At 48.5% G+C, this 15,123-nt stretch overlaps 1 protein-coding gene across 3 annotated transcripts in view; it reads right to left on the bottom strand.

Moving 5' to 3' along the window:
* Positions 1–3,117: 3,117 nt before the first annotated feature.
* The window catches only part of LOC133354960 (protein Jumonji-like), a 35,849-nt gene continuing 23,843 nt past the window's right edge, over positions 3,118–15,123 (bottom strand). For 2 of the 3 annotated variants that reach the window (XM_061572198.1, XM_061572199.1), the window contains exons 14-21: positions 14,741–14,811; positions 14,149–14,263; positions 12,803–12,905; positions 12,257–12,439; positions 10,738–10,868; positions 9,844–10,029; positions 8,448–8,556; positions 3,118–7,985 (exon numbers count right to left, since the gene is read on the bottom strand). In XM_061572198.1, the coding sequence (XP_061428182.1) occupies positions 7,497–7,985; positions 8,448–8,556; positions 9,844–10,029; positions 10,738–10,868; positions 12,257–12,439; positions 12,803–12,905; positions 14,149–14,263; positions 14,741–14,811 (1,387 nt within the window). In that variant the 3' untranslated portion in view covers positions 3,118–7,496. The remainder of the gene's footprint in view (positions 7,986–8,447; positions 8,557–9,843; positions 10,030–10,737; positions 10,869–12,256; positions 12,440–12,802; positions 12,906–14,148; positions 14,264–14,740; positions 14,812–15,123) is intronic. The other variant, XR_009756652.1, reaches the window with a different exon arrangement.

Raw genomic sequence — 15,123 nt, 5'->3', positions numbered from 1 at the left:
CAGATGTGCTTCTATGGCCGTCTGGAACGTTCTTCCTTTCGATATTAGGAAGTCACTAGCTATGCACTTTTAAGTATAGTTTGAAAACTATTTTTGTTAGAACTGCATGTTTAGTTTGTTGTCCTTCCCTGCACCTCCAATGAGCATGGTTGGCTACGTACGGTGTGAAAAAAGTTAATACAAAGAACCACAATTATAACAATTTCCTGTTTAGAATGCGCATATATTGCCTGTGTAGTGATCATGACCCCCATGTATCCATTTAAAATCTGTTTTAGTGGTGTACTTAGTCTGCACGTGTAGAAATGTGTAACGTTTTAATTTTGCATTCGACCAGACCAGCGCATGTACAAATTTACAAGTATGTGGGGATCATCCATCCATGTTGTAATGTGTCGTTTTTAAAGGCCCACTTCAAATTGTCATTACACCCATTTGATAGTAAACGCCCTGATCATTTGCTGTTGAAAGCCGACGCGTTAAATTGCCCCGACAGCGATCTTCCAGGTCTGCGAGTGGTTCACTGAACGCAAATAAAACTCACGACACTTTTTCCTCTCTCCTTCCACTTTTATTACATCAGCACAAGTTTAAACTTAAAACAATATACTCCTTAGGCATTTTAGATATATAATGGAAACAAACTCAAGCATCATCACATGAGCATGCTACAGCCCCACTCCTCTCCACCCCCCCCCCCCCTCTCCAGCACTTCAGTGGCTTTGCTGTCAAGTGTGCAGGCGGTGCAACTGCACCTGGAATCAGGCACCGAACCATGAAGAGGGAACATTGGGCAAGGGGTGGCCCCATTTCTTTCCTTGCAGCAAGGTCCATGCCAACCCACACGACGCCACTGCCAGCACTCCTTGAGTTAGGCAGTGGTGGGGGGGGGGGGGGGTTAGCGAGTTACAATAATTCAGTGGTTCTCAACAGGGGGTACCATGAAGTGATTTGTCAAGGTGAAATTGTGTCATACGAGCCATTGGTGAATAATGATGTATGAATCTGCCAAAATAAAATAACGGCAATATAATTTAAATCCATATGGTAACTGAGATCGATATAAGCCGACCTTTGTAAACTCATTGATCGTACACAAAGTGGTTTCCCAGAGGAACCAGCGGGAGCGTGAACAAATGACTTCATGCATGGAGAGCGTACCATCATTTTCCTTTATTCCCTTGCAGTGACTTAAGTTCGGATTACCTCACAAAATGGACAATTTGTTAAAATGTTGATGTTCATTCTTCATACAATTATTTCTCAACCATGTTGGGGGCAGGCGAGGGGGAGGTACACACTCGATTGAAACTAAATTTAACAAGGGGATGTCACAGTAGTAGCAACAACAGGTTGAACACCACCAGAGCTCAAGCTGCAACACGTTACAATTATTAACGATATGCCATCATTTATCGGTCACATTTCAAACCTCCGTACGCTGCTAGAATTCACTAAAACGCTGCTCCGATGGCACGCATGGAGTGCTGGTAATGCCAATAAGTAGTTTCTCTGTCCCAAGGGGGATTAAAACGATTGCCTGACTGCTTCATGGGAAAATACTCCCCAGAATTCGATTGAAAGCTTTCGTGACTGCAGGGATTCATTCTTGGTTCTTTCGGTAAAGTCACGTAGAAGGGAAATAATAAAAATAAAACAAAACTCACGTTTCCATTGCAACACAAACAAACATCAGGTGTGAAAACCACAGCAAGAAAAAAACACTTCTAAAGAAAAAAATCTTGCTGTGGTTCACACCTGATGATTGCTTGTGTTGCAATCAAAACGTCGTGATAATTTGATCGTAAAATCATTATTTAATTATTTCCCTTTGTCGTGACTTTACCGACAGAACAGTACTTACACAACTGCTACGATTTGTTGATTCCAGGACACAACGTTTCCTCTAATCAGCGGCCACGTGATGTTTCAGGGACAGGGCCTGTCTGTTTCATCGCAGAAAAACAAGGAACCTCCGTAAATGCGAGCAGAGAATATCTTCTGCAGTACTCTTTTTTTAGAGACTACGTATATTCAGACTTTGAATATTTTTCTGAAACAAAAATTCCTAGATTTGCGCGTGACATTATTAAAGTGGTCATTAATGGACAAGGTCCGCAATTATACATTTTAGAAGACGGCTACATTTGGTCGGCTATCTCTCACGATGTGAACAAAATAAACCCCTGATATACGCGTAAGATATGCTGTTGGATGAAGTTGCAAACAATTTATTGTATAGTCTTATACAATGGGAGGCTAAATCCTTCAGAGCCACCTACGTCGAGGTTTTGGCGTGAAAAATATGCCATGTTATATTGAACATCATTGTTATCGTGGATGAAGCCGGTATTCGGCTTCATCTGAAGATACCATCGCCCCGACTAAACTGCAAACCACTGCTGCCCAAAAACTCTGCAGCCAATTCAGTAGCTCCAACTTGATCCGTCACCTCATTTCCACGCGGGGGTGATGTCACCTCCATTGCCACACCCCATGGATCGGTCCTCGAGACCAGGGGTGGGGAACGTCCGGCCCGCGGGCTGTAATAGGGCCCGCGAAATCATTTAGTCTGGCTCTGCCAAGGCAACCACAGGCGGGACTCGAAATTCAATAAATCTAGGCGAAAACTTGGAAAAGCAGTTGCGAGTAGCAACATCAATACCAGATAACATCACACGCCTCATGAAAGAGAAGCAGTTCCAGCCATCACATTAGGGGCGAGTTAATTAAATGTTTGACCAAATATAACCGGCTAATTTTCTCATTTTGAAGTTGATAATGTTGTATGGCCCGCGAATTATGTTATAAATATCCAAATGGCCCTTGGCAGAGAAAAGGTTCCCCACCCCTGCTCTCGACCAATAAGGATCGGTGGAAGCAGTGTTGTTGGGAGCTTTAAAGAGTGTCACAGTGCCCTTTCCGACACACGTAGAGAGCCTCACAGATAAACGGTACGCAACCGAAACGTCTCTTGCAAGGGAGACCGAGGGTGCGAGAATGGAGGGCGTGGTGATCTGGTAGGGGTACTCTCGTAGACAGCTGTGGTGGCTTTTAGGTTCGAGCAATGCCAATGCACACTGCATTCGTTTTTTTTGTATGCAATGTAAATGGATAAATGGTTAACTACATTTGTTTAATGTTCACTGGGCACAAGGCCAAAAAACAAAGCAACAAACGCCACGACGGAGTCGCTACATTTCTGGAATTGACAAACGTAAGAACTTGGGAAGAGACAACGGGAGTTAAGACGCGACCTGCAGTCTGTTGTTTGAACACGGCAGGGACGAGACAAGTCAGAGGTAGACGGAGTGCTAAACATGGGTGGAGGAATCAATCGGTGACGTTCACGTTGACAGCAACCAGACGAGTGTTGATAGAAGAGTGACAATGAGGTTGCTAACCGCCAGCGAGCGACTGGAATGGGTTAAGTACCGGGCTCAATCGATCCGACGACGGCTTTATGTTGTGCAGGAAGGCGATTCCAAGAGACTGTCGCAGGACAATGCTGCCTCGGTTCGGCAAGACAAGATTCAGGGCAGAAGAGACACCCAATGTGGTTGGTGGTGCACCGCTGCTCCATACGGCACGTAAAGGTGCATTGATTAAAACCGACCACTGCACACCAGATACGCATGTCAAACTGTACGCACGAGAAATATACAGTATTATCAATCTGTGCAAATTATATACCGTTTCAACTGAACGGTGCACATACCTGTACAAAAGAGGCAAAAAAAATGTTAATATATATAAAAAAAAGATCGATTCTTTACTTGAACCGTGATGCGGAATGTGACGATTCATCGATTCCCTGCACGAGTTTATTGTTACTTTTATATTTCTGCCTCCAGTCAGACTTGGTTTTTCTCCCTACAGAGCATTGGAATGGATGTGCCATGAAAAAAAACCCACAAGGCAAAATGCATATGGAGTCACGGTTATGGTCGTGGGTTATGATTTTAGGGTTACAGATAGAGATATCAATTCTCTGTGGCAGGATTTCACAGAGCAGCAGTGATTCGCACGAGGGATACCAAGCCCATCCCCTCATCGATTACGGGTAAACGTTCAAGCAGGATCTGCAGAAGCCACACACAGCACAATCGCGACGGCAGGAGAGCGCTGTGCCACCCACCGCGCCGGGCACAGCACAAAAAAATAAAGCTTTTCTGGGGGGTGGGAGGGGATGAAGCGCGACATTTAGCACCAATCACTGCATACCGACACCGCCGCACAAATTGCCACTCGATTGAAATTCGCGAGCTCACGATGACGACACAAGGGGAAAAAAAAACCACAACGCTCGATAACGGGCACACAATCCATTTCTTTCCTTTTAAGCCATGAATTCCGTTTTTTTTTGTTTGTTAACGCGAAGATGATTGTATCAATAACAATTATTTACATTCCACAACAGCAAGGCCATTGCAAACTCATTGCACTGAACACTTACAACCGGCGCCGCTCTCGACGGAGTGCGTCGCAGGCAACCCAGGTCGGTCAGCCCAGCCAGGCAGTTTGGATCCGCCACGTGTTTTCTTTTTTACTCTCTCCCCGGGAACTCAACTCCAACCTGCGCTCAGTGTGGGAGAGGCGGGGGAGCTAGCTGTTCTCGTTGGGAGTTTGTAAAACACGCAACAGACCACGTTGCCTACGCGGACTGAACTCCTCTGGAGTCGCCGAGTGGTCGCGTCGACGCACCGTCACGGGTCGCCCGTTGCCACAATCAAGTTTTTGTGCCTCCCAGAAATATTCTTAAAATAAGGAGCTCACGATTTCGTTCACGGGGTACTTTTAACACTCTGCAGGTGGGCACACCATCACCATCGTTGATATCGATAGTAAAACAATAAGTTTACTCTTTTATTCCAACGCGAATGAACAGACCTCAGCTTTTGCCTTTCACTCATTCTTTGGGATGGAGTAAACATCTTTCCATAAACAATTAAGCACTTAAGCTAAAACTTGAACTCACTTCCGACGTTCAGCAGCTCTTCCTTTGACAATTTCACATTCCGAGAACTTGTGCAGACGTCTTTAAGGATCTGGGGCTAAAGTTCCCCACTGGGCAGAATGTCACTTCGATGATCTGAAAGAGCGAGATTTACCCGTAAGGGTGCCCATACTTGATAAAGATCACATTTAAGGAGAAACTTTGTCGACCACTTCCGCTCGAGACAGAGCACCTGGCTCCACGTGTGTTGGGTGAAACCGAATTACGCCGAAATTCAGCCGGGAGGGAAATGGACGATCGTGAAATAGCAGCGACGTGACCATTTCTCCGTCAAATATCGGTGGACAATGCATGTCCACCAACATATGAATCACGCCTCGGGCTTTTACACAAATACCAGCTTCCGGACATGTTCATTTTACACAAGCATCACTTCCTTTCTTTCGCTGCTTTATCTCCATACAGTAAATTAAGTTCCTCGCTAGTGCAAATCCTTTCAACATGAGCATCGACCCCCTTAAATTTTTCACATTAATAAACGACCGCATCCCAAGCAACTCCACAGCCCACCAACTTCACCTTATCCCCTCTATCCATTCCACAGCAAGTTCAACCCTTGGGAATCACGTACACAGGTCATGTACTGGCTTACTGTCAGACAGTCACTCAACACTGCTCTTTTCTCTTTCTCTCATCACTTCACTGTTTTAAAATCGGTCGTGCGGTCAAGGCAACGCAAACGAGAGCAACGATGCATTAAACTTTTAGCGTTTAAAATCGGCAATCGGATTCAAATAAAATACTAAATTTTGGAATGGAGAAAGGTTTTACGCGAGCAGCACATTTAAAACCTGTCGGAATGGGTGGGCTGCTGTCAGCAGCGCAACACCAGTGTCACAGTCTGCCGAGGATTTCTGATAAAAACAGTAGAAATTCAGTAAAAGACCACGAACTTAAATGCCCCTCTAAAACGCGAGGTGGCATCACTTAAAAAAAAAACTATAAATTCTGGGGTTTTTTTTCGCATGAGCAAAACACTCTGCGTTCCCCCTTGTGTGACCTGTTTCACTTTATAACAACGAAAAAACGTACTACAGTCCAATTCAAAAATATGTACACACTCACAGGTAAAAAAAATATTACAACACGGTACAAAAAATTGTTGCAGGGGGGGGGGGGGGGGGAACAAAAATTCATTTCGGCCCCAATTCATGCGCCGGTAAAACATTGCTGCCAATGTTTGGCAAAAAAAGAACCCAGCGTCAAATGGTCGCTACATTTTACCGATTTGACCGTTTTCCTCCAAATATCGTTCCAGCGCACGAACGAGGTCCTGGGCCCACCCCTCACAGCCATCCCTGAAGTTTGTGTTCCAGAGTAAAACCGCAAAATGGGATTTCCACACGAGAAAAAAAAAGAAACCACATGGGGATGACACGTGGACGCACACTGCAAGGCAATGAATCCACAAAGGCCAATTGAGAACGAACGTTGCCGACGAAAACCGGCACTGGCAAATGTTGCCGCGCCATTGCCTGAAATGTTTCCTATTGTACGTTTCCTCTTTACGGCAGTGTTATTGACAAATGTGAGGAGTGTTTGTAAGGTTTCTATTGTAATTCCAGGCAGATCTGACCATCGCCCTCCCTAGTGGGCAAATGAGGGCAACTGCCAATCAGATCACAGGCAGACGGCCCACGTGACCGTCCTGTGCTATGTTGACCAATGGCAGCTCTTCAAAACAGATCTCCTTCACTCTACACGAACGGTTCCCAACCTGCGGCACAGAACACGAGTACCCGTCGGGGTACGCGCGGCATATCTGAGGGGTACGCGAGACAAATCGCGTACTGGAGTAGGGTTGAAGCGAGGTCACGAAGCAGCGCTGGCTCTGCGTGCGTGTGTGCTTGCGACACACGCTTATCCGTTTGTTTCATTTTGCGAATCCGTGCGATTGGATGCCTCCATCGTCCATGCGCACTGCTGAGGGGGGGGGGGGGGGGGGAGGAGGATTCCTGATTCCTCTCGTTTTTCACATTATTTTATAAGTTTCCAAATAAATAAAACAATCTTCAAGACCGTCAAAAAAATATCTTAAACATTCCATGCCCAGTGAACCTCAGCCAGTCTCCTCTGCTTCATAGTGACTCGGCTAGACATTGCACAGTAGAGTTTAAAAATTGTTTTTCTATTAAAGGGTAAATATTAAATTGTAAATATTTAGTTATATTCTAAAGTTACTAAGTGTTCACTAAACGTCTTCGGTGATAATTATATATATTTGTAATACATGTCATTATTACGTTGTATTTTATTCAACTATGTCATTGAATATAAAACCTATATGCTGAAAGGGTACATGGAAAGGTGATAGGTACGGTCAGGGTACACGGACAAATGAAAGGTTGGGAATCGCTGCTCTACGCCACTGCCGTACCAAGGGTGCCGCTTTCGCTCCCGGTTTAAACCGCATTGCAGGTGACGACCGCCAAGCAACGATCGCCGCTAAACCTCCCGAGCGGACCCCACGCGGCATCCCTTACGGGCGCGGCCTCGCCGGGCCGGACGCCTCCCCCCGTTGGCGCGCGCCGTACGGCCCCAGCGCCGCACGCCGCACCTGCCGCTGTCCCTGCCGGCCGTAGGCCCCGTCCTCCGCGGCCGCCGCCGTCGCCGCCCCCCCACGCGGCTCGGCCCCTCGCCTGCGCCGCGACGTAGAGGAAAGCCGACCGTCGGCTCCATCGTATGCCGAGCCGGCGAAGGCGGCGGTGGCATCGGCGGTGGCAACTGTGGTGGCGGTATCGGCGGTATCGGCGGCGGCGGTGGCATTGGTGGGACTGGCCGGCTCAGAGGCCGGGTGGCGGCGGGTAGAGTTGGCGGTGCGGCGAGGGGGAGGAGGAGTGGTGGCGGTGGTGGCGGTGGTGGACACCAAGGGGACTGGGCTGCGGTGAGTCCCTGGCAAGGCGAGGCCGGCGCCGAGGCTGAGAGCGATCGCGGCGTTCACCCGGTCGACAAGCGAGTCCATTTGCTCCTGCAACATGACACGCGTAAAAGGGCACACATATACACGTAGGATTTTCAGTCGTATACATTTTTTTTTTACTAATTAAAGTCATAACCCACAAACCACAAAACCACCATTCGCCACTAAGTGGCCATGGCGCTTGTGCCAGGCTATGCGCACTTCAAGGCCACGTGAAGCGTCGAACGCCCGCTGGCAGGAGCTCACGGGACAAACCCAGGTGCAAAGGGTTGACCAACTTCCAAATTGCTGTGTTTTAGCCGCCCGGCATTCCGTTGTTGTGAGCGTCACTCCTCTGCCCTCCGTTGTTAATGGATGGCGACCGCCTCCAACTGTCCAGTAGCGTCCTTCATGTGCTTCCTCCACAGAGGTTCATCTTGACATCGTCGTAAGAAAAAGGGCTCTCTGCTTGCAGCGTGTTGCGTGTTTTATTGCGCGGCGTTGCCGCAACCGCTCGCACGTCTCTCTCACCTGGTCGTAGCGGTACATGAGCTTGAGACGTCGGCAGGAGCCCTGCTCCTCCGTGCGTGCCAGCGCGCAGTGCAGACAGAAGACCACGTTCTCGCTCTCCTCCACCACCGGCGCCACCCCCCAACAATTCACACGCGGAGGCAAACCACACAGCAGAGCGAGTGAGCATTCACTACTCCTGGAATTCAAGCAGACATACGATGCCTTCCACGAGCAGTTCCACAAATTAGACAACCTCAGTTGGAATTTTGAAATCACCCCAATATGGTGAACTTTCGATTATCCGGGTTGCGGATTAACCGTGCTTACAAAAGCAATTCCCAAGTATGCCGGTTCTGTAATCAGCTGCTGCTCCTCAAGTGGAGGGTCGATGTGAGTGTAGGTCCCCAGTCTTTGCACCTTTCCTACCTGCTTCCTGCTTTCCCACGTGATTGCCACTCGCTCCATGCTTCCCAAAAGTTGGTCATGCACTCTCTGCTTCCTGCCTGCTTACTACAAACAACCCTGAAGCGCGACTTTGTTTGAAAGTGAAGCCCATACAAAATCTCATGGAGGGAAAAGTTCAAACAAACATGAAACAAATGCCAAACACTGAACGTGTGACATTAATAGGAAGCCACTGGAGCTATGCACTTTTAAATCATCTAGATTGAGCACTCGTTTATCTAGAACTGCTTGTTGTGTTTAGTTTGTTGTCCTTCCTCCACACGTCCAATGAGCACGGTTGGCTACGTATGGTGCTAAAGAAGTTCAACATACATACATGAACAGAAAGAGTAGAATTACCATTTTTATAAGATGCATTCTGCTCTAGCCCTCCCCCTCTAAGTAAACAGTAAACAACAATCTTGATTTGATTTGAAGCTTTCGTGACTGCAGGAATCCACACTCTTTGGTTCTTTCGGTAAAGTCACGAAGGTATAAAATAAAATAAATCACGACGTTTCGGGCGCAACACAAGCATCCGTCATCAGGTGGGAAAGCTTGGTCTGCTGCTGAGGCAGACCGTTTTAAAAGTAAACAAGCAATTTCCTACTCGAATGACCAGAGAGTCGGTGTTCATCTCCCACTTACAGCCGAGCCAGTGGTGAAAACCCCACATTCCCACGGCAGGGCAAAGTCTAACCACAGGATAATCGCTGTGCTCCCTTCCCCACATGGCGGAATTCGATTTTAAAAAATCTATCCCAGAGGTGAGATGGGCCGAGTTAACCACCGACCAACATTTTTTTTTACTTTACAAAAAGGCACGAACCGTAACGAGGGAGGGGGCCGGCACAGAAATGTCACGGACCGAAGCCCTGAACTCGGTGCTCCTGGGTCCCGGGAGTGGTACCGCCCGACCACAATTTGAAGTCGCAACCCTTCCCCCGTTCGCCCCCCGGCTTCGCTCACCATGGAGAGGTAGCAGAGCTGGCGGCAGGTGAGGCAGCGCCGCTCCGCCGACTCGATGGGAAGCCACTTGCGCGGCCGCTTGCGCACCTCGGCCACGCCGGGATGGTGCGCGTCCTGGCAGCCGTAGCGCGCCCACGAGCGCAGGCCCCGCACGTGCAGCCTCCGCCGCAGGTTCAACTCCCGGTCTCTGTTGGGTTTTTTCGGCGGCCCGGGGGACAAAAATCGGAATCGTGAGCGTGGTTGGTTTTTCACACAGTACCAAACGTGGTGTGCGGTGGTGCGGTAGGTTCCGTGTGGTGCGACACGTGGTATGTGGTACGCGGTATGTGGTACATGATACGCAGTACGTGGTGCGGAATGATAATTCTATTTAGAATGCGCCTTCATCAAGGATTTCCAAGTGCTGTACAAGACACAGCAGCAGACATAGCATGACATTAAGACATGAAACTAGAAACAAAGAATCAGCAAAATAACCAAATTAATATTGGAAGGAATTTGCTAAATTGCCTAAAAGTCCAACAGACGAACGATTGTAAATAACAATCTAAGAAGAGTTTGACAAATGTCAAGAGACTCTGATATCTTGTGGGAAAGTCTGGGGGCTGCTAGACAGGGGGGAAAGAGCTATTGTAGAGTGCGGTCGTATCGCTACAGTTCTCCGCGGTGAGTACGTCTTCAAAAACAACGGCGCCACTACGTCTCTCTAAATAAAATCAACGCTCACCGCTTGCGCGTTCCGAGATCCAGCGGTGGCGGCTCGGAAGGCGGTAAGGGGTAAGAGACCACGCGGGGACATTTGGGTGCAGCAGCAGCAGCAGCATTGTCTCAATGTGCGGTGTGCCCACGCGGTGCTACGTGGTGCGACGCGACGCGGTGAGATGCTTGCGCCCACCTCAGCTGGCCCAGCAGGGGCCCCACGTGGGCCAGCGCCGCCGCGTTGCCCTTCTCCAGCTCGCCCACGGCCGTCAGGTAGAGCAGCTTGTCCATGGGGAACATGTTGGGGATGCACCGCCGCTTCACCTCCTGCCAGACGGAACGTACGCGGGAGATTCGCCGCATGAGTGGGTACCGTTACACCGAGCTGGTGGGTGGGTGGGCCTGGACTCGCTGGGGTTCATCCCGCTGCGGTTGTCCATCTCGCGAGTAACGATCCATCTCCCACTTGTACTGCCTGTACTGTTAGTTTCGTTCGTACCATCCTAATTTGACTGTACTCTAAATGTGTTGCCTCTCACTCGTTCTCGTGCCATCTAACATTTTCCTGCCTGTACAGTTATTTTTATTCTAGCTGTATGTGTTATTTGCAATCTCTCTCTCTCTCATCTCTACCTATCAACTGTGATGACCATCTCATTTGCAATGCCTGTACGGTCCTTGTTAGTACGGTCTCATTTTTACTACCTCGCATGCACTGCCCTATTTGGGTTTTGTTCTTGTTCGTACCAACCGCGAGTCTGAATTAAACATGGGCATTCATCTGATATAATGACACACTTCACTTGATTAACAAAAAAGTACAAAATGGATGGAGCAAAATGGACAAGTGGACAAATGATGAGCAGACAGATGGACATTCACAGATTTAAGGATGTATGCATGTTGAACTTCTTTCGCACCATACATAGCCAACCGTGCTAATCAGAGCTGCGAGGGAAGGGCAACAAACTAGACACAAAAAGCAGTTCTGTAGAAATTAGTCTTCAATGTAGATGGACAATCAGATGGATGATAAACAAACAAAAGGACAGAAGACTGGAAGGACAAACGGACAATGAATGGACATTGTTTCACTATTTTTATTTTACCAGGTAAGGCCCACCGAACTTTTTTGCTCTCTTTAAGAAGCGACCTGGCCACAAATGATAGCTCCACAAAAAGGCTTATCACGTGCAAATTTATAGCAGTCAAATACTCCAAATGCATGTTTCTAAATGTGGAGGGAAAAAGTGGAGGACCTGGAGAAAAATCCACGTGACTACAGGAAGAATATGCAAACGACAAACATACAGGCATCAGGGTCGGGATCGAACCCACGACCTCCTGTATACCAGGTGAGGTAGTTAACATCTCCTCGCCACCGTGGCACCCCCTGTATGTACCGTCTCTCCCACCTGAACCGCCTGTACTATTTGTTACGTTCGTACTCTCCTAATGGTACCATCTGTCCTCTATGAATTGTACCCTCTCTATAGTAGTCTCACATTTTGTACTGCCTGTACAGTATTTCTCATAGCCGTACGTCTTATTTGCAATATCGCTCTGTCTCTCATCATCACTCTCGTCCTTCAATTGTCCCATCCATCTCATTGGCAATGCAGATGGATGGACAGACGGATAAACGGTTGGTCAGACAGATGGAAAAATGCACAGACAGACGGACAGATGGACGGACGAGACAAAAGCGGCGAGACCTCAGCGGCCCGGCAGCCGAGGGGCAGCCAGTCAGCGGGGGCGAACGTGATTGTCTCGGACACCGAGTAGCCGCACGACACGGACGAGGTGAAGGACCCCGGGAAGGTGACCACAAACTGCCCGCTGCGCTGCACGGTGCGGTACACGGACACGCCGGCGTGGCTCAGCACCTCCGGGGACACCTGTACACACACCAGCAGAGGGGGGGGGGGCAGGACCCGGGGGTGTGGGTTCACTCTGGGTACTCACGATCAATTCAATAGCAAATATACTGTACGTATACACGTACCTAGAAGGGCAACAAAACTAAACACAAAAAGCCATTCTCTAGTTAGAGTAACCGCAGCCTCTCAACCTGTTATACCATAACTCGCTCATCTCACACGGCATGGGGGGGTTGTTTGATCATACTTCGCCACAACTGTTAGTGTGAGTTGGTGGAGGGAAGAATAGATGTGAGATATGGAATTTGCTGCGATGCCCTCTGCTGCCCACAGCAACATGAAAATTAAATGGCACTAAGAAGTCTCCACTCCACCACTCACCATGCTGTTTTGCAGCATCTCCAAGCCAGACTTGCCATTCGCCTGCAGTAGGGAGTGGACCACCTTCTCCAGTTTATCCTTCTGGCTGGCTGGGATGCAGTACCTAGGGAGGGGTTCCATGTCCACACACAATTCTACTAAAGACATTTTATCATCATCAGCATGCACACGGAACATATGTTAACAAAAAATAAAAAGATTCCACATAAATGCTTTAACAGGCTGTTGGGGCAAGTGCCGTGAGCGAACACCTATTAAGGCTGGCACGGCAACACAAGGGGGTGGGTGATTCATATAATTATTTTTTATATGCAGTCGAGTTTAAATTCAAGCATATTATTTTAACAGTTGTAAATGTAGCAGGCTCTAGTGGTTAGCATGAACCTGTACTGGTTCAGTAACTAGAGGAGAATCTCTCTCTCCGAGGCAACACGTATTTAACAGTAACTGCTTAACCCAAAGGGGTAACGGCCCCTTACACCCGATACACTAAATACGCCTCTCCCTGGCTATTCAAACCCTTCCTGGGTGAAGCTTGGTCTTCACTGGTACATAAGCTGGAGCCGACCCTTGCCAGGGGTGCGGCTCTGCCCGTGGGCTCTTCTCTTCAGTCTTCAGGAGCTCTTGATCTTCGGGTGGACGACGACCGTCTCGGACCGTTCAGAGGTCCGGCTTTTATACAAGTCCATGGCTTGCTGCGCCCCAGCCACGCCTTCCTTCCAGGACCTACTACCAGGTTCTGGAACGGTGACGTCACCCCCAGTCCCCCTCCCGGGGTCTGGGGTCTGCATCCCAGGATCCGTTTTCCCATCGGGGTTATCGTTGGCCCCTTGAGCCATAGTCTGTTGACACTGCCCCCTATTGACACGTGTGGGATACTACCGGCTGACAGCATGGAGAGTGCATAATAATACCTCTACAAACCCATTGCATGACAACATACGAACGCATTCAATCACGTGCAGTTTGATGTTTATATATTTTCGATGCAATGTTAAGAATCGATCTTTTTTATATCAACCAATGCTTAGTTACAAGAACAGTCACATGCCCAACACACGTACGGGCTCACACTGCTGTGACTCAACAAGAAAGATGGGAAGCAGAAGTATGATGATTCTACCGTGGAGACCGCACCAAGACATCAGCTTGCGTGCAGTGCAAGCGCAGGGTGGCTTGTCGCATCGCAGGAATATTGTGGTGGGGTGGGGGGATGGGGAAGGCCTTCATCTTGCAGGGGATTTTATCGCGACAGAAGATAATGATGACGCTGGTCATGATTCCACCGGTCATGATTCCACCGGTAGGGACAGAAGCGGAAAGCAGGGATGGGGGGGGGGGCCCACCAGATTTTGTCGGCGCCCGTGTGCAGGTAGTCGATGGAGGGCAGGTAGTGCGGGTCGCGGGCCCACACCCACGTAGAGAACACCATCCCCACGTTCAGCCATGGCACCGTGACCCCTGAGGTTCGGAAACATTGTGTCATCACAATAAGCTTAAATCCCAACTCGTTTGGAACAGCATCAACTGTGAAGCTGGCTGACTCTCGTGGTTCTCTTGGTTAGCTTTTAGGCCAGGAACAGGGGGACCTTTTCCTTACAGAGGGCCAAATTAGGACTTTCAAATACAATTGACACTGAGCTTTGATCAGGCTATGATTGTACGCAATTCACCTTGTGCCGAGAACTACTTGAAAGCAATAGGTGATTTGGCACACACCAATATTAGATATGCGTTTAAAAATATTCCCCCTCTAGTATCCAAAAAGTGGAAATATGATTTCGGGGTCCTTTGAAATTTTAGGATTCATGTGGACCATGGGTGATATGAAATAAAGTCCTTGGCCATATTCGGCCCGTGACCCGTAGGTTCTGCACCCCTGGATTAGGAGCAACCCATCCTGTTCAGAGTGACTCTCGTGTGATGCCAAGGGCTCACCGGACAGAGCTCCCAGGTGTCGCAGCACGGAGCCGGGGTTGCTGGGCAGCATTGTCAGGTTCCAGCTGTGCCTGATGACAATGCAGACACCCAAACACAAAGTGAAAAAAATAATTCAGTTTTATTTATTTGGTGTAGCCCTGTGAGCCATTCGGCTCTTGAATCGGGTGCAACCGCAACAAACAAAAAACAAAAACATGAACAAGAAAACATCTTAAAGTGACTATGCACAAACAGAAAAATCCAGGAAAAAACTGCAAAGCCTTCCAGAAAAAAAGCACCGTACACCAACGCTGTGCAAAAATCCCAGTGGGATGCAAGTCAAATAACAACCACAAGACAACTTAGATTAAAGCCATCATTCTAACTCCGTACTACAACAA

Source organism: Lethenteron reissneri, chromosome 49 (genome assembly GCF_015708825.2).
Source record: "Lethenteron reissneri isolate LAM-NWPU_2019-01 chromosome 49, ASM1570882v1, whole genome shotgun sequence".
NCBI lineage: Eukaryota > Metazoa > Chordata > Hyperoartia > Petromyzontiformes > Petromyzontidae > Lethenteron > Lethenteron reissneri.
The sequence above is the reverse complement of the archived record's forward strand: the minus strand, read 5'-3'. Positions and strand labels throughout refer to the sequence as shown.